General features: G+C 36.9%; 1 protein-coding gene across 14 annotated transcripts in view; it reads right to left on the bottom strand.

Moving 5' to 3' along the window:
• Window positions 1–4,076: 4,076 nt before the first annotated feature.
• Window positions 4,077–19,977, bottom strand: part of SNX14 (sorting nexin 14) — a 108,141-nt gene continuing 92,240 nt past the window's right edge. For 13 of the 14 annotated variants that reach the window (XM_037022843.2, XM_037022852.2, XM_037022876.2 and 10 more), the window contains 9 exons: window positions 14,314–14,425; window positions 11,542–11,582; window positions 11,289–11,408; window positions 9,589–9,712; window positions 9,153–9,317; window positions 8,885–8,980; window positions 6,552–6,643; window positions 5,705–5,761; window positions 4,077–4,747 (listed from right to left, as the gene is read on the bottom strand). In XM_037022843.2, the coding sequence (XP_036878738.2) occupies window positions 4,709–4,747; window positions 5,705–5,761; window positions 6,552–6,643; window positions 8,885–8,980; window positions 9,153–9,317; window positions 9,589–9,712; window positions 11,289–11,408; window positions 11,542–11,582; window positions 14,314–14,425 (846 nt within the window). In that variant the 3' untranslated portion in view covers window positions 4,077–4,708. The remainder of the gene's footprint in view (window positions 4,748–5,704; window positions 5,762–6,551; window positions 6,644–8,884; window positions 8,981–9,152; window positions 9,318–9,588; window positions 9,713–11,288; window positions 11,409–11,541; window positions 11,583–14,313; window positions 14,426–19,977) is intronic. The other variant, XM_073219331.1, reaches the window with a different exon arrangement.

The following is a 19,977-nucleotide window of genomic DNA, read 5'->3' as shown; positions in this document are numbered from 1 at the left end:
CTGTCAAGGCCTCGGGGAGCTCGGCAATCAGCAGTGCCCCAGCCGGCCGGCGGGACCTCTCCCGAGTCTGAACTGCGGCCACGCGGAAGGGAGCAGGAGCGGGCGGCTGAGGAGGGCGTCCCGATGTTCTTGAGGGAGAATTGCCCAGCACGGGAGGGCGAGAAAAGGTGGCTGGGGTTGGGAGGCAGGCCGCCGGGACGCCCCCCTGCGATCGGCTTCCCACCCGGAGTCCGCGGGCTCCCGGAGCCGGAGGGGACCGTCCTGCACGCGGACAGGGAGCGTCCCCCAGGGAGGGCGCCGGAGGCCCCCTTCGGGTACCGGGTTTTCGAATGGAGGGGCAGGAAGGGAAGGGATAAAGGGTAGACGGGACGGCAGGGTGACTTTCTCTGGGCACCGGGGGACAGTCAGTGAGGCCGGAATCTTCCCCTCGTGGGAATGGCGATGGGTCAGGTGGTGGGTGTGTAGAAGGAGGTCTGGCAAGATGGTCGCGGGCCTGGCGCTCCTGAGGGGCGCTGGTGAGGGAGGGAAGGCGAACAGGGAGGGGCGCAGGAGGCCCCGGGCCCTGGGGTCAGCCCCGACGAGCTGCCGCTGCCCACGCTGCCCAGGCTCTCGCCCCCGCTCCCGGGTGTCGCCAGCAGATTAAGGAAAAGAAGGGGCGTGAACGCCACAGTCCGAGCGGGTTTATTGCTGAGCCTGAGAGGGACCCTCGGTCCTGGCGAGCAGAACAAAGGCGGCGTCTCTTAGAGGCTAAGAGGCTTTTTATGGCCGGGTTTTTTGGCGGGCTTTTGAGGGGACGGGTCAGGGGACGGGTGGGCTTGGGGCAGGCTGACGTGTCCTCCGGAAAATGCTTGTAGCCTAAGTAGGATGAAGCCGAGGTCTCGCTGAGGTGGCAGGTGGGCTTATTCAAAAAGGCAGTACTCCTGTCCAAACTCTATCATCAAATCCCTCAAGTAAAATTATGCAGTTTTCCTTCTTGTACTACTAAAATGGATCTGACACTTTAAAAAATTATCTAAAATGTATTTCTTTATAAATAAATTACAGTGTTGCTCATTTTTTCAGACTTCTGAGCCACTTTTTAAAGTCCCCAAATAAAATAACTCGGCAACCCCCTCCCTATTTGTGAGGGTTCCTGAGACTTCTTGCAATCCTGGTTACTGCATACTGCTCGAAGACACTCAAGGCTTCTCCACGATTTCTTCAGGTTACCTCATTATCACCAGACCATGCTGTACCAGTTTTCTCCACTTTGTATTGACCCAAAATATGGACATAGTACTCTCTTTGCTCCCAAGAGCAGCTAGCATAAAGTTGTAGTGTTAAAACAAAGCTTCACTATGTATGCATTATTGGAGGGAGTTAAAATGGAAAAGAAAACTTGTAACTCAATGAGACATCAATGCTCCTAAAAAGCGTTGGCCTGACTCACATGGACTCCCTTTTGGGGTTCCTTCTCAGCTCCCTCACTGTTAAGCACTGAAGAGCCCAGTGCACAGTCCTTGGACTGCTGCTCTTTTCTATTGATGCTTAATCTCTCAGTGGTTCCATTCAGTTTCATTACTTTACATCAGGATACTGCTGACTCCTAAATTTGTATCTCCAAAATGGATGTCTCCCCTGAACTCCAGACTTGTAAGTACAAGTGCCTACTTGGCATCTCTAGTTGGGGTGGTTAACAGGCTTCTCAGATTTTACATGTCCAAAAAAGAATTCCTGATCCTTCCCTTAAACATGAGTCAGTCACAATCACCCTCATCTCAAGGACCCTTCATCCTGCTATTGCTCAGGATGAACCTTGCCCAAACCCACAACCCATCCAATGGTAGATCCTGTTGTGTAATTTTTAAAAAAGGCTTCCATTTCTTTACAACTTTCCCAAGAACTATTCTGATTCAAATTACTGTCATTTCACCTGGTTGCTGCAAAAGCCTCCTAAATGAGCTCGCTGTCTCTACTTCTGTTCCACTTTTGTCTGTTCTCAATACAGAAGCCAATGTGATGCTATTACAATATAAGCAAGATCATGTTGTTCACTGCTTCAAATCTTTCCATCACACTCAAAGTAAAAATGACAGTCATCACAATGACCTACAAGAGCCTCTGTGATCTGGTTTCCCACTACCTCTCTGACACTGCCTCCCCTCCTCACCATGATGTAGCGACACTGCCTCCTTGCTATTCTTCCTACAAAACAGGCACACTCCCACTCAACCCTTTGTGCTTGCTATTTCTCTATATGTGGAACATAAGCCCCCAAATATCTGCATGGCCCAATTTCTTCACCTCCTCAGGTCTTTTCTTCAATATCCCAGACTACACTATTTCAAACTGCAACCCTCCACACATACCACTCTATTTCCCCTCTCAATTTTTCTTTCTTATGAGTACTTACACTACTTTCTAACATGTTAGAAATACTATTTTCTTATTTATTTTGTTTACTGTCTGTCTCCCTCAGTTTGAATGCAAGCTTATAAATGCAAATACATCCCTAGCTTCTAAAACTGCTTGGGCACATAGTGAGTGCTCAATATATATTTGTTGAATAAATTGAATAAAAATGCATAATTCCTTCCCATCTCTGCCACCTTTCTCACTCAGTCCAAAAGCCATAAAATCCTTTTCTCCAACATCACCCCTCTGGAGAAAATACTCAGTTAAGAAAATAATTTCTCTCCCTAAAGAAAATACCCTTTCATTAAGCAGAACAGTTTGATTCCTTAACTATAACCCCTCTGCTGCCAAAAGGCCAATTAAGTTTTCCCCAAGGATAGCTGCCTTTCTCCAAAAATTAACTTGTATATCCTCTCCTCCCCGCTTCCTATTATGGAGAAGATTACAATTTTCCTAACAGTGTCTCTTTTCACTTGCCTCTTTTGTTTTTCTACATCAAGGATTAGCAAACTACAGCCTGACAGCCAAATCCATTACCTGGGGAAAAATAATACTTTAATATAATTTGACAGAAAAAAAATCATGAATATTAACAAAACAATAGTGAAATAAAAAAACTGTTTCCCACTGGACTTAACAATAACCATCTTCCAGAGGTCCAAAAGTCTCAGGTTAAAGATTTCTCCTCTGTGTACCCAGCGCTGTTGAAGAGATTACTGAATACGCAACAAAGAGCATATTCTTTGAAATGGAAGTATAGTGTACTAGCAAAACCTAACTCATCTGCTCATGCATTCACTGAATCAGTCATTTTTATTCTAATGTTGACAATATCTGAAATTACAACTTCTGTATATATCATTATATAAGTCTGCTAAGAACTGTGGCAAATCAGACTTCTGTTTATAACTTCTATTATAAAATCTAATGATTTTTACTAAGTCAATAAATGATAATTTAGGTGCTTGCCTTCAACCATTTCTCAGAATCTTCTGGTATCTGAAACTATTGTACTTATAACACAATCATATAATGTCCCTTGTAAATTTCAAAGTGTCTTTCTATCTAATTTCATTTTATCCCCCCAATTAGGTCAGATGGCATTAAAAAGGCTGTAAAATACTTTATTTTTCCAGTCCACCATGACATTTTAAATAATAATGTTCAAGATGCTATGGATTTAAATGTGAAGAGTTAGCCCTGTTAATTTCCTACCTGTCCCTAAGAAACTAGTAAATTTTTAGGGCTTAGTATTAAAGCACTGATTTGTAGAAACTTATACATATTCTAGAATTTTCAAGTAATTAAAAATAGAACTACTAAAAAAACCTTCTAAAACACCCAAGGACTTTTTAAAACCTTGCAAAAAAGTAAGTGAACAGCATCACTAAATGGGTTAGTTTTCCAAACTGTATTAAGAGCTCCATTACCCAGCTTAGTGCCTAATACACGGTTGAAACTCATAACTGTATTCTGAATGAACACTCCGAAAGTCAAACAAAATGTTGAGTCCTCAAAGCCATACTTGTTTCAAGGAGAAAAGCACAATATGGCAAGGAACTGTATGTAGAATTCTAAACATTCAATCTTTAAAAACAGCCATTTAAATTTACTTTCTTTAAGGAAGAGAGTTCATTCCATATTTTTCTTTTGGAGAAACAACAGACAACACAAACCAAAAATCAAGTTGACTAAACTGTTTATGTATGCTTTTGAAATATAGTTACATACATTCAGTAAAATGTAGTTGCAACTGAACAATCACAAATATCTGTACTCGTTTTCATACCCAAAAGGACTATAACCTATCAATAATCCAGCAAAAATAAGAAGTCCCTTGTTCGTTATGAAAAACTGATGAACAATGCCTTCTTTATAGATGCACAGTTAACTACATAGAAAATGAAAAAGGGGGGAAGGGGTAAAATTCTACTAAAATGTATTAACTCTAAATATGAAAGCAAATCAGATCTTACTGCTGTTTTTCCACACTAACCATAACTATTTTCTAAGTGATATAAATAAAAAGGTTATCAGTCTTATCTATTTGCCCAAAGGGGATTATGGATTATCTCTTAAAAAAACAGTTAACGAATGATATATGTCCTAATAAAATGAAAGGCTATGAAACCCAATCACTTTTAATCATTATTAAGTTTGTGTTAGTCTTTATTAAAACAAAAAAAATCATAATTTCAGACATAGAATTACATGATATGTACAAGACTATACAAAAGTAAAAGAAATAAGTACATATATACTACACTAGCAAAGCAGAAATTACAGCTGGTTATTCTATCCCAAATCCAAATGTTTACATCCAGGATGTCACAGAGGTAACTTCCTTTTGTACCTGAAGTAAAAATAAATCTATTTAATAGCAGACAATGAAATAAGGCTCATTTGTGAAGTGCCTAATAGTTCCAGTGTATTAATTCTAAGCTAAGACATAGACATACACATACACACAAAAGATATTAGCCAGTACATAAAACAGGTAATATTTATGTTTTAGAGATAAGAAAAATACAAAGTATAGTGGTAGACCTTGCAAAATTTTCAACAGAAAACTGAAGGCTTCCTGATACTATAAAATATCCATCATGGCTACCATGTTTTAATATACATTTAATATTACTATAACTTGAAAGCTTGAAGTTAATAGGTAAAATATCAAAATTTGGTGTCCGCTATGCTACAAAACTGACATTTCATTGCTATACTATAACCTTACATAGTTATTTCATCTGACCAAAGGGATTAGTCAAAAATAAACAGCAAAAAAATGATTTAAATCTTTGCTCAAAACTCAAAATCTTAAGATTCAATATAATAATAATATTACCATCCTCTAATTCCAATTCACTTTGGGCCCTTGGGTTCATATAAACTCAACTGCTTCAAAAATATTCAAGTCGGACTTACACAGCATTCAGTGTTACATATGACAACCTGAAGAGTTTGGCACATTCTAGTGCTAGGACTTAAAGTCACACCTTCCTCTGAAAAGGTTCTACAGGGTATATAATGTCCCTATCTGACTGTAATCAGGAATGGATGAAGCCAAAGCAGAGGCTATTTAGTTCCTATTCCCCAAAATCCATTCTATGCTTGAGTATGCTAAATAAAGAAAATAAAAAGAACCATTTGTTAAGGTTGTTCATTTTTAAAAGGAACACAGTAACAAGGGTTCCCTTAATTTTTGTGTCCCTAATAAATAAATTAAAATAACAAATTAAAAATAAATTAAAATAAATGTGAACACACCATTAAAAACAAAGAATAAAATGGCTGTTTTTCAGTTGGTTACCTTATTGAGCTCCGGAAATAGTTCTTGTATCACAATGTCCAATAAAACATAAGTCAGCTAAAGCACCAAAAAAAGAAACAAATATTTTAAGTCATTAGACCAAAAAAAACATAAACTTTGATAAACAGAATTCAACACTGAGGTTAACCTCTAAATGGGAAGGAAATAAAACTGACAATTTAAAACAAGCACAAAAGTAGCTTCAATAGTATCAATAATGTTCTACTTTTAAGATGAGTGTTAGATACACACAAGTTCATATGTGGACATTTTATTATGCCTTATAATTTTATGTTAAATATTTTTTATGTAATAAAAATATTAAAGAAACAAGAAGGATATAAAATTGTAACTATATCAAGCTCTCAACATATAGACTACATAATGTTAACTGTAGTTATTTTATGCAATCTGAATGGAATTCTCAATTTAAAAAATCTTTATTTCATGAATTTTCTGTATATTACAAAATTTCTACAATGAATATATTTATTTTAAGTAAAAACTTGTAAAAGAAAGAAGGTAATCATCAAAAAAGAAACACAAATAAAACTTGTCTTATCTCAATGCTTTAACTGCATTAAGGCAAATCAGTACAGTATTACTTCACAGTTAAAAATATGCCAGACACCCCACTGTCTCACTCACCAAACCTGGTCAATACCAGTAAACCTGTTTAATAAATTTTACGTGCTTCTCACTATACTGATGGACAGTGACTGTAATGGTGTGTGTGTGTGTGTGTGGGAACTCGATAATATGGGTGAATGCAGTAACCACATTGTTTTTATGTGAAACCTTCATAAAAGTGTATATCAATAATATCTTAATAAAAAAATTTTTTGACCTGCTTGTTGAGAATTGGCTGCTGTAAGCCATCAAATAGAAGTCTGATGCTTTCATACTTGGCTTCTTCACCAATACACTTGACTATCAGATCTAAACAAGAAAATCAAACGTGCAACAATTTTATATCATAAAAGACTCATCATTAACTGGATCATAAAGCAAAATCTCCACCCCGTTTCCCAGATATTATGCAAAAACTGCACATTAGTATTTTTCTCTTCCAGTGTTTCTGCTAGAGTCTCCTAGGGAAAAAAAGGGTGCTATGGTCAAGTTGAGAAATGCAATATCCTATATCCTCCTTATGAAGAGTCACAGTGCAAAAAGCATATGCAAGCTCTGAGGGATGTTGCAGTGAAGAAATCTGCTTATACTCTTAAGTGATAAAAGATAGTCAGAAAATAACACTTCCTGTGGTATCCCATTGGAGTAAGACAAATAAAATCCTAAAATTATGTATGTACATTTACACATACACATACAGAAATACACAGAAAAATCCTGTGAGGATTAACACCAAACTAGAGCACATGGCTATTTCTGCACAGTAGGGAGAGAATGCTTCTACCTTTTACTCTATATATCTTCATGTCTAAATACCTTAATTATTTTTTAAAAGTTTAATTTTTAACATAGACTTTCCTCAATATGTCCACTTTAATTTATTTCTGTACTTTTTGCATAATTATTATTAACCACCTCTCAGAACAATCCTTTTGGGAAATGTTTAAACAGTAATATTGGGTCAAAAAGCTCTGATTCATGTATGACTGCACAGCTGTCATATAACACAGCTGTTACTAAAAAGAGTCAATCCTTATTAAAAATCTCTGCTGAATGTTTTTTCCCCAAGAGGAAAATAAAATTATTCTTAAGTAAACAAGGTGCTCATATATTTGTCCTTTCTCCTCAGTTATAATGAAACTCATAATGCTGTTCATGGAAAATTCTCACTTTATATGTTTGCCTCTATGAGGTAAATCTAACCCTAACAGGCAAAGGGCAAAATCAATTTACAGTAAGAGTAGCAGATCCTTCATATTTTCAAGACATGTGGCACAACATGGATCTTTGTCAATCTTTTAATTCACCAATACTACGTAGAATTTCCCAATTAATATGTGTGAAGCAAAATGGACAAAAGTAAATGATCCTTTCAGATCCTTCAAGGGTCACTAAGAAAGAAATGAGGAGTAGAGGAATACAGAAAAATATGCCAATCTTACTCACTAGCTAAATTACTCCTTCCCAAATGGAAGTCGTGAAATAGATATGATTCAAATTCATACCTCAGCAAAATAACAAATTATTGCATTCACTGGCTTTCCACATCATCCCTGAATATCAAAACAAAGCCTGCTAAAACCATGAATGCTAAGGGTCACTGTATTACAAAACAGGCAAATTATCTCATCATTTAACTACAGAAGACTATGCCAAAAAAGCTTTTGTCCACTTTTACATTCACACCATGGATTTAATTTAACTATCTTCATACAGAGCAGCAGGACTATTCTGAGACTATTTTTCAATGATAAGAATTCTCTAAAGGACAGTCCAAAGCCCTCCTCAATTCTTACTATTTTCTCCCTGGGCATTATTATCCACTCACACATGACTCCCGTTTCTCTATCCTGGACCATCATTCCTCCAACTCCAAACCTGGAGATCACACTGCATACTTGACATTTCCTCCTGAATAATGGGTAGGCACTTTCACTCTGATATTTTCTTGGATTTCCCATGTCAGTAAGAGGTTACTACTTCTCATTTACTTAGTGACACAAGCCTACCTCCTTTACAGGAGAGGTGACCATCCTCCTCCAAGATACTCTGTAACTTCAACATGCCCTTATTATCACATGCATGTTTTTCTGCCTGTTTTCTTGCTACAGGAGACTGAGCTACCCAATAAACTTTTTATATCTCTTTTTTTAAAAATCTGCATAGTGCCTCGCACATGGAAAATGTTCAATAAATTTGGAATGAAAAAATGAATTCTGATCTTTTAGTCATACACACTAGTGCAGCTCTTACAGTGACAGTGTAAGTGGGCCAACAGGACTCCAACTGTCCCATAAACATATCACTTTGATGATCATTCTGACTATAAATAATTGTTGAAAGAATCTGGCTATTGTGTGAGAATAGCCCTGTCTTAAATTTTTTAGTACTAATGTCATAAAAAGCAAATTTTATTTAACTAATGTGTTTTTTTAATTGGTCCTTTTAACTATTTCTAAAATGAAAACCCAGAGTAGATACTAGCCTCAATAATTACTATACATTGTGACCTCATAGGAGTGCTAATTAAACTATTTCTTAATATTACACCTGGGATGTAATTCATCATTTCTTCAAAAGTCCGTTTAGCTCGTTTTTGCTTATCTTGGAGAGAGCGAGGTTCAGTGTTTTCACAGAATACAGCATCTAAAAAGACAAAAATATCCACTGGAATTTTCACTTACTATATACACAGAGTATTTCCTCATAGTAGAAATATTAATAAACCAAATAAAAACAAGACTTCTTACTCTTTTAGATCCAATTAAAATCTTTAAGAGTATACAGAACATAAACAAACACATGAAAAAATACGAACCTCTGAGAAGTGTTATGAGTGAGACCAAACGGTGCTCCTGAAATAGCTGTTCTAGCTTACAATGAAGATAGTAATCCGTATACATTTCCAGGGTGTTTTTAAAGAGAATTCGTGTTCCCATTAAGAGATGATGAAGCCAGTCAGGAACTTGGAAAACCACCCGTCCTAAGAGGTAAGACCATATGAAATTCTTAGTTGTTAAAATGAATAGGTATTTTGAACATTTTCCAATGTAAAAAAAAAAGTCATTATTTTATTTGTAAACACTAGTGACTTTAACATGTTCAAGACCAGTTATGTTGAAATCTTATGTAAGTAAAATTTTCAATTTAAAAAAGTTACTAAAGTTCAATAATCAGGAGCATTAATTTCCATCACAGAAGAAATAATATGTCGATGAAAAATAGGTTTTTAGCAGTAACCACACAGATCTTACCTACGTACATCAGGTAATCATAGACACCTTCTACAGTCATCATCTCCATAAAATAATTTTGATTTTGCTTTCTTTCTGTATTCTCAGCACGGTTTGCATTATTCTTAAATAGATCACTGAAAAGCTAAAGTCACAGCTGAATTAATAAACAGATACATAATTTATTACACCTGCTCATAACAATCACTAAGACTATGGTGACACAAAGAAAAGGTTTGTAAACTTTTTCCCATCAAAACAGATCATCAGATAGGTTAAGATCTGCCTCCAAAATTCCACACATATGCCCAAAATCAAATAAAAAAATGAATGGTCCACCCAAAATATATAAAAGTCTAGATTCATTTTAGACACTATAGATAATTCATTATCCATACAGAACCCCTTTTTTTATGCCAAGAGGAACAAATGAATATATAACCTTTGACACGATTAATCAAGAAAGAAAAAGCAGACACAATGTCAGGAATAAAAGGAGACATAGCTACAGATGTCAGTGAAAAGAAGAAAGGATATTATTAACAACTTCAGGCCAAAAAACTTTCAAATTTAGATAAAATAGAAAATTCACTGAAAAATATAACCTATCAAAAACTGACTCATAAAATAAAAAACCTGAAGAATATTACGATCACTAAAGAAATAAACTTTGTTGTTAAAAAAAAATATTCCCACAAATAAAACTTGAAGCCTACATGACTTTTCCAACAAGTTCTGTCAATTACTTAAAGAACTAATAATTCCAATTTTAACTCGCTATACATAACTCAGTAAATAGGAAAAGCTTAATATAACCTTGATACCAAAACCTGATTAGGACAGAATGAGAATTAACATTAAATCGCAATATCTACTCATAAACATGATGTAAACTTCCTTAACCTCATAAAGGGTATCTATGAAAAAAGCTACACTATGTCATTTAATGGTGAAACACTGAAATCTTTCCCCTTGTATCTTACATAGGTCCTTACCATGAATGAAACAAAACTGCCATCATTTGAAGATAAGTGTGTAAATCCAAAAGAATAGACATATTATTAAAATTAATATAACTCTAGCAAGATTACTGAATTTAAAAAATCAATACACAAAAATCAACTGTACTTCTGTTTTCCAATAATAAATGAAATGAGAAAAATAAATACCTTTTATACTAAAAAACAATTAAGGTTTTTTGAAGGGGGAGAAACCTGTCCTTTGAGCTCACATAGCTCCCCATGCTGGGCACTAATCTATCCCTTAACTGAGCTTCTTGCAGACAGGGAATATATCTTTACTTTCCCAGTGCCTAACACTCAACAGTAGTCACACAACAAAATATTTCTTTAATGAACAGATGAAATATTTTATAAGTCATTAAAATTAAGTAATACTATGAAACATACATGCATTATGGCAATTAGTTCCTTGATTATAAGTTGCCAATTTACAACTTAAGAAAACCATTTTTAAAGATCCCCCCAAATACAGGAGAGGTAAAAGTTTGCAAACACCAAATTTAAAGAAACATTTACTCCATTAAAGCAAAGAACCAAGCAACTACATACAATACAGTCCTTACACTGTATGACTAACTTCCATTCAAAGGAAATAACAAGTTCTATCCCTTTCATTGACACAGTATCCTTCCTACAGTGGAAAAGTCATCTCAAGTAGGACAACTTAAAAAAATGGCTCTTTAAGGCAATGTGCAGTACCTTCTTGTTGTTTTCTGAAGTGGGGCTGAGAATGGTCAGTTCTGGTTTACTTGGTTTAGGCTTTGGAGATTCACAAGAATTAAAGAAATTCATGATGAAAGTTTCCAAATGCTGACCTTTCTGTGATGACACAGAGATCACAGTATGAAAATTGAAAATCAGTATTATAGCTTTCAATACATTATAAACCATTCAAATTCACTGATATGCTTATAACTACCATGTTATAGAATAATATAAATCAGTTATTCACCTCTTTCATTAGTTTCCCAGGAACAGATTTTATAATTTTCCCTGTAATTAAAAGTAAAATATTAATTTTCCGAAGGCATAACACAGTTCATTACTGCTCATATGAATACTTCACTAGGTAATTTTAAATACTAAACAGCCAAGTAAAAAGTAAAATCATAAAAAATATTTATAAATGACCATGTCATACTTAACAGAAATTTGCAATAAACATGGTATTTTTTTTAAATTTTTTATTAAGGTATCACTGATATACACTCTAATGAAGGTTTCACAAAAAAAACGATGTGGTTACTAGATTGACTCTTATTATTGAGTCTCCCCACATACCCCATTGCAGTCACTGTCCAGTGTAGTCAGATGCCACAGAGTCCCTACTTGTCTTCTCTGTGTTACACTGTCTTCCCTGTGACCCCACACACACCATGCGTACTAATCATGATACCCCATATAAACATGGTATTCTTAAATATTTAGAGATACAATATTTGGGATTTACTTTTAAATAATCCAGTGGGGTGGGAGGTGGGGGAAAGGACTGAACAAGCCAAGAGTTGATAACTGTTGAAATAGAGTAAGGAATTAATTATACAAATTTCTCTACTTGTACGTATTCTTTAAATTTTCCATAAGAAATACTCTGGAAAGATTTTAAGCAAGGGTAATAAATATATAAAGATATCTAAAAGTATGCAAAAGTCGGTCAAAAGAAGGTTCCTCAAAAAACTCAAAATAGAAATACCATTTGACCCAGGAATCCACTTCTAGGAATTTACCCTAAGAATGCAGCAGCCCAGTTTGAAAAAGACAGATGCACCCCTATGTCTATCGCAGCGCTATGGAGAATAGCCAAGAAATGGAAGCAACCTAAGTGGCCATCAGTAGATGAATGGATAAAGAAGATGTGGTACATATACACAATGGAATATCATTCAGTCATAAGGAGAAAACAAATCCTACCATTTGCAACAACATGGATGGAGCTAGAGGGTATTATGCTCAGTGAAATAAGCCAGGCAGAGAAAGACAAGTACCAAATGATTTCACTCATCTGTGGAGTATAAGAACAAAGAAGAAATGGAAGGAGCAAAACAGCAGCAGACACACAGAACCCAAGAATGGATTAACAGTTACCAAAGGGAAAGGGACTGGGGAGGATGGGTGGGAAGGGAGGAATAAGGGCAGGGAGGGGAAGAAAGGGGGCCTTATGATAAGCATGTATAATGTGGTGGGGGGGTACTGGGAGGGCTGTACAACACAGAGAAGACAAGTAGTGATTCTACAACAACTTACTACGCTGATGGACAGTGGCTGTAATGGGGTATGTGGGGGGAACTTGGTGATGGGGAGAGTGGGGGGAGTCTAGTAAACATAATGTTCCTCAGGTAATGCTAGATTAATGATACCAAAAAAAAAAAAAGTCAGTCAAAAGAAAAAAGTTTTAATAATTGCTACAAAATTTAAATTGGCTATCTGAATAGTTTATATTCTAAATTTAGATTAAGTATATTCTAATCTTGTCTGCTAAAATTTCTTCTTGATCTTATTTCCAGGTTCCCTTATTATAAAATATCAAACATCTTGAGATTTTTCTCAAGCATTCAGAAATGACTTGAAAAATTAGTCAAAACTGATAAATACAACTTAAATTTCTTCCAGTTCAATTGAGAAAAAAAGATGTATATGGCGGTAGTCAAAGATATAAAAATGAAAAATAAAAATAGAGATTGTCTCATGACATGCAAACTACCCACCCTCCCACCAGGCTATTTTATTTCTCTTTTGGCAACTCCATAAATTTCTCTTGCCTCCTTAGAATTTCCCAATTTCCTTAAATAACAGCACTTCATTCTGTGCTTTCTGTCTTCTACATGCTCTTCCTTAACCAAATTATTTCCTCCATCTGGTTTCACATACTCTCTAATCTCTACTCCACGCCTGTCTCCTGTCTTATAAAACTTCTCCAACTGGATTCTATAAACTCAACAAGTTCAGAACTGCTCTTAAACTCCCTATCTCAGCAAGTACCAGCATTCACACAGTTGTGTAAAAGAAACCTGGATCATCTTTGAGTATTTCTTCTCTTTCAGTCAAATCTAGGCAGTAATCAGGTTTACCCAATTCTATCTCCTCAACACCATATATAACCAAATGTAAAATATCCTCACATTTTTCCTTGATAAGAAGACACACACACACCAAATTATATTGATTCAACTAAATGTATTAATTTAGATAGATCCAGATGCAAGCCAAATGCCCACTTGTAATATTTATTTAGTTAGTTTTATATATATGTAAGAATACATTATATAAAACATATTTAGAAATACTGCTTTTCTTCCATTTGTCTCTTTAACAATTTTATTCAAACTTTTCCAGCTTATATTAGCTTGGTCTGTATTGAACTTGATTCAGTAAGTGTTCACTTTATGAGTCTACCACAATTTACCCGTTCATCCTATTGCTGATGAATACTTGTTTTAGGTCCAGTTTTGGCTATTATAAACAATGCTGCTATGAACATTCTGAAATATGAATACAAGATTCTCTAGAGTATATATCTCAGAGAAGAACTTCTGGGTTATTCAGTTCTTTACCGAACTATTTTTCTAAATGGTTTTCCAATTTATTTTCCTACTAACAGTGTATAAGAAGTCCTTTAGAGCTTGACAATGGCTTCACTATATAAACTATTTTTCTAAACTAATCTGAAAATACTGATTCTTTTCTTTGCAGTTTGTCCTCTATGTAATTCTTAAAATTGACTTACCAAGATTTACATCTGGTAGTATCTTATCAAGAAACTGTGTTTCTCCACCATTGGGAGAGAGAAAATCTGCCAGAAGTTGACTATTACTCAGTTCTGGATGCTGCAGAAGTTTCTTGAATGAACAAGAAAAACAGTTTAAAAATCTAGAACTGTGATCAAAACTATATTAAAATGATTTTTCAAACCAATAAAACAAATTTAAATCCTCAAAAGCTATTTTATGTCAGAATAATAACAAAAGTACATTTATAAGAAAAGAATAGTTCTGCGTAGCAGGTAAAACCTCAGCCTCTACAGTTAGACATGAATGGGTTTGAATTCTGGCTCTTCCATATGAGTCAAGGTGTCCTTAGAAAAGTCTCTAAATTGCCTAAGAATCAGTTTCCTCATGTGTAAAATGAAGACAATACTACCTATTTTATACTGTTGTTATATTTAGCACAGTACCTGTCACATGCAAGGAAGATTAAGCATTAGATAATACTATTTCTCAGTTTGTCAACTATAAAACAAATAATACATCATACAATTTTTTTGGATAATTAAAAGAAGTTGGCATAAAAGGTTTTGCAGAAAACTATACGTTGAAATGTGAAATAACCTGGAAAATCTGCTGTCTGCTCTTGCAACACTTATTTTCTTACAAGATAAGCTGACTTTTTAAGCCCAGAATTAACCCAGTCTTACCTAATATTCAGTTTTGTAACTAGAAACGGTTAAAGAACTTTATGAGCAGAAATATACATAACTGAAATACTAGTCTGCAACCTTTAACTCTATATTATCAGAAAATATTTCTTCTAGAATGAGGTACTCTAATTCTCAGAAACGGTTCTTAGTGGTTCCAATAACGGGTTAATGGTTTCACCAAAGACACAGATTAACACTAGTGTACGTTATGCTCAAATTTCCTCCCAATAGTTAACAGTTACTTCATATGTAAATTTTCAAGCCACCAAAAAATTATGTGAAAAATATTTTCTGAGTTGAAGTACTCAAAAATTCAAACACAGGAAAGAAAATGTTAATATACCTTTACACTGATGAATACCTTTAAATTAAAAAGTACTTATTTTTGGCTAGGTGACCTCCAAATGTGCAATTAACACTTAATAAATTCCATGCCCACAAATAAGACTTTTTTGTAGAAAACAAAAGTGTCCACTCTTTGGTCTTATGTACTTGATTTAAAAAAAGATGGTCATTAACTTTAGAGAAGGCTCAAACAAATAACTTCTAAACGAATTGTACCAACACTGGAAATAATATACTTATCATATCGTTAATATAACATAATATGTACACACAACCAAAAAAGGAAATTCAAGGGAGCCAAGATGGCGGCATGAGTAGAGCAGCGGAAATCTCCTCCCAAAACCACATATATCTATGAAAATATAACAAAGACAACTCTTCCTAAAATAGAGACCGGAGGACACAGGACAACATCCAGACCACATCCACACCTGCTAGAACCCAGCACCTTGCAAAGGGGGTAAGATACAAGCCCCAGCCCCACGGGACCCAAGTGCCCCTCCCCCCAGCTCCTGGCTGGAGGAGAGGAGTCTGAGCGGGAGGGAGAAGGAGCCCAGGACTGCTGAACACTCAGCCCCAGCCATCCGCACGAGAGCACAGACACAGTGCATGTGCGGGGTCCTGGATACTAGGGAAACAGGGCAGCAAGACTGGTGAGTGGGTACCGGAGGCCAGCACCGGAGGACAAACAAAAGCAAGCGGTCATTTTTTTTTGGCGAGTGCTTTTTGGAAGTCTGAAAGGGACAGGGACCCCAATACTAGGGAAACAGGGCAGCAAGACCGGTGAGCGGGTGCCTGAGGCCGGCGCCTGAGGAAAAACAAAATCGTGCGTCTTTCTTTTTTTTAAAATTATTTATTTCATTTTTTGTTGTTGTTGTTGTTGTTTTGGTTTGGCAAGTGCTTTTTGGAAGTCTTAAAGGGGCAAGGCCGGACACTTAGTCCAGGGACAGGGAATCTGGGGATCCCTGGGCACTCTAATCCCCTGGGAAGCAGGGAGCACGGAGGCCACTTACAGAGATAAATAGTCTCCCGGCTGCTCCCCCTCCAAAGGGGCTCCACCATTTTGGAGCAGCAGCCCAAGACAAGCCACGCCCACAGCAACAGCAGAGATAAACTCCATAGCACTCAGGCAGGAAGCAGAAGCCCTGTCTGCGCACAGCTGCCCAGCACAAGCCACTAGAGGTCGCTATTCTCCCAGGACAGGAAGGCCACAAACCAACAAGAAGGAAAGCTCTTCCAGCTGTCACTCGTGCTAGCTCTGCAAACTATCTCTATCACCATGAAAAGGCAAAACTACAGGCAGACAAAGATCACAGAGTCAACACATGAGAAGGAGACAGACCTAACCAGTCTTCCTGAAGAAGAATTCAAAATAAAAATCATGAACATGCTGACGGAGATGCAGAGAAAAATGCAAGAGCAATGGGATGAAGGCCAGAGGGAGATCACAGATGTCAGGAAGGAGATTACAAAAGTGAAACAAACCCTGGAAGGAGTTATAAGCAGAGTGGATAAGATGCAAGAGGCCACTGAAGGAATAGAAACCAGAGAACAGGAACGTATAGAAGCTGACATAGAGAGAGAGACAAAAGGATCTCCAGGAATAAAACAATACTAAGAGAACTGTGTGACCAATCCAAAAGGAACAATATCCATATAATACGGGTACCAGAAGAAGAAAAGAGAGGAAAAGGGATAGGAAGTGTCTTTGAAGAAATAATTGCTGAAAACTTCCCCAAACTGGGGGAGGAAATAATCAAACAGACCAGAGAAATACACAGAACCCCCAACAGAAAGGATCCAAGGAGGACAACACCAAGACACATAATAATTAAAATGGCAAGGATCAGGAACAAGGAAAGAGTTTTAAAAGCAGCTAGAGAGAAAAAGGTCACCTATAAAGGAAAACCCATCAGGCTATCATCAGACTTCTCGACAGAAACCCTACAGGCCAGAAGAGAATGGCATGATATATTTAATACAATGAAACAGAAGGGCCTTGAACCAAGGATACTGTATCCAGCATGACTATCATTTAAATATGATGGCAGGATTAAACAATTCCCAGACAAGCAAAAGCTGAGGGAATTTGCTTCCCACAAACCACCTCGACAGGGCATCTTACAGGGACTGCTCTAGATGGGAGCACTCCTAAAAAGAGCACAGAACAAAACACCCAACATATGAAGACAGGAGGAGGAGGAATAAGAAGGGAGAGAAGAAAAGAATCTCCAGACAGTGAATATAACAGCTCAATAAGCGAGCTAAGTTAGGCAGTAAGATACTAAAGAGGCTGACCTTGAAACTTTGGTAACCACGAATTTAAAGTCTGCAATGGCAATAAGTACGTATCTCTCAATAGTCACCCTAAATGTAAATGGACTTAATGCACCAATCAAAAGACACAGAGTAATAGAATGGATAAAAAAGCAAGACCCATCTATATGCTGCTTACAAGAAACTCACCTCAAATCCAAAGACAAGCATAGACTAAAAGTCAAGGGATGGAAAAACATATTTCAGGCAAACAACAGAGAGAAGAAAGCAGGGATTGCAGTACTAATATTAGACAAAATAGACTTCAAAACAAAGAAAGTAACAAGAGATAAAGAAGGATACTACAAAATGACAAAGGGCTCAGTCCAACAAGAGGATATAACCATTCTAAATATATATGAACCCAACACAGGAGCACCAATATATGTGAAACAAATACTAACAGAACTAAAGGGGGAAATAGACTGCAATGCATTCACTTTAGGAGACTTCAACACACCACTCACCCCAAAGGACAGATCCACTGGGCAGAAAATAAGTAAGGACACAGAGGCACAGAACAACACAATAGAGCAGATGGACCTAACAGACATCTATAGAACTCTACATCCAAAAGCAACAGGATATACATTCTTCTCAAGTGCACATGGAACATTCTCCAGAATAGACCACATGCTAGCTCACAAAAAGAGCCTCAGAAAATTAAAGGGGACACTAACAAATGGAAACTCATCCCATGTTCATGGCTAGGAAGAATTAATATCATCAAAATGGCCATCACACCCAAAGCAATATATGGATTTGACGCAGTCCCTATCAAATTACCAGCAACATTCTTCAATGAACTGGAACAAATAATTCAAAAATTCATATTGAAACACCAAAGATCCCGAATAGCCAAAGCAATCCTGAGAAAGAAGAATAAAGTAGGGGGGATCTCACTCCCTAACTTCAAGCTCTACTACAAAGCGATAGTAATCAAGACAATTTGGTACTGGCACAAGAACAGAGCCACAGACCAGTGGAACAGATTAGAGACTCCAGACATTAACACAAACATATATGGTCAATTCATATTTGATAAAGGAGCCATGGACATACAATGGCGAAACGACAGTCTCTTCAACAGACGGTGCTGGCAAAACTGGACAGCTACATGTAGGAGAATGAAACTGGTCCATTGTCTAACCCCATACACAAAAATAAATTCAAAATGGATCAAAGACCTGAAGTAAGTCATGAAACCATAAAACTCTTGGAAAAAAACATAGGCAAAAACCTTTTAGACATAAACATGAGTGACCACTTCTTGAACATATCTCCCTGGGCAAGGAAAACAACAGCAAAAATGAACAAGTGGGACTATATTAAGCTGAAAAGCTTCTGTACAGCAAAAGACACCATCAATAGAACAAAAAGGAACCCTACAGTATGGGAGAATATATTTGAAAATGACAGATCCGATAAAGGCTTGACGTCCAGAATATATAAAGAGCTCACACGCCTCAACAAACAAAAAACAAATAACCCAATTAAAAAATGGGCAGAGGAACTGAACAGACAGTTCTCTAAAAAAGAAATACAGATGGCCAACAGACACATGAAAAGATGCTCCACATCGCTAATTATCAGAGAAATGCAAATTAAAACTACAATGAGGTATCACCTCACACCAGTAAGGATAGCTGCCATCCAAAAGACAAACAACAAATGTTGGCAAGGCTGTGGAGAAAGGGGAACCCTCCTACACACTGCTGGTGGGAATGTAAATTAGTTCAACCATTGTGGAAAGCAGTTTGGAGGTTCATCAAAATGCTCAAAACAGACCTACCATTTGACCCAGGAATTCCACTCCTAGGAATTTACCCTAAGAACGCAGCAATCAAGTTTGAGAAAGACAGATGCACCCCCATGTTTATCGCAGCACTATTTACAATAGCCAAGAATTGGAAGCAACCTAAATGTCCATTGTTAGATGAATGGATAAAGAAGATGTGGTACATATCCACAATGGAATACACTCAGCCATAAGAAGAGGGCAAATCCTACCATTTGCAGCAACATGGATGGAGCTGGAGGGTATTATGCTCAGTGAAATAAGCCAAGCGGAGAAAGAGAAATACCAAATGATTTCACTCATCTGTGGAGTATAAGAACAAAGGAAAAACTGAAGAAACAAAACAGCAGCGGAATCACAGATCTCAAGAATGGACTAACAGGTACCAAAGGGAAAGGGACTGGGGAGGATGGGTGGGTAGGGAGGGATAAGGGGGGTGGGAAAGAAGTGGGGTACTAAGATTAGCATGCATGGTGGGTGGAGGGAGAAAGGGGAGGGCTGTACAACACAGAGAA

Source organism: Manis javanica, chromosome 13 (assembly GCF_040802235.1).
Source record: "Manis javanica isolate MJ-LG chromosome 13, MJ_LKY, whole genome shotgun sequence".
Lineage (NCBI taxonomy): Eukaryota > Metazoa > Chordata > Mammalia > Pholidota > Manidae > Manis > Manis javanica.
The sequence above is the reverse complement of the archived record's forward strand: the minus strand, read 5'-3'. Positions and strand labels throughout refer to the sequence as shown.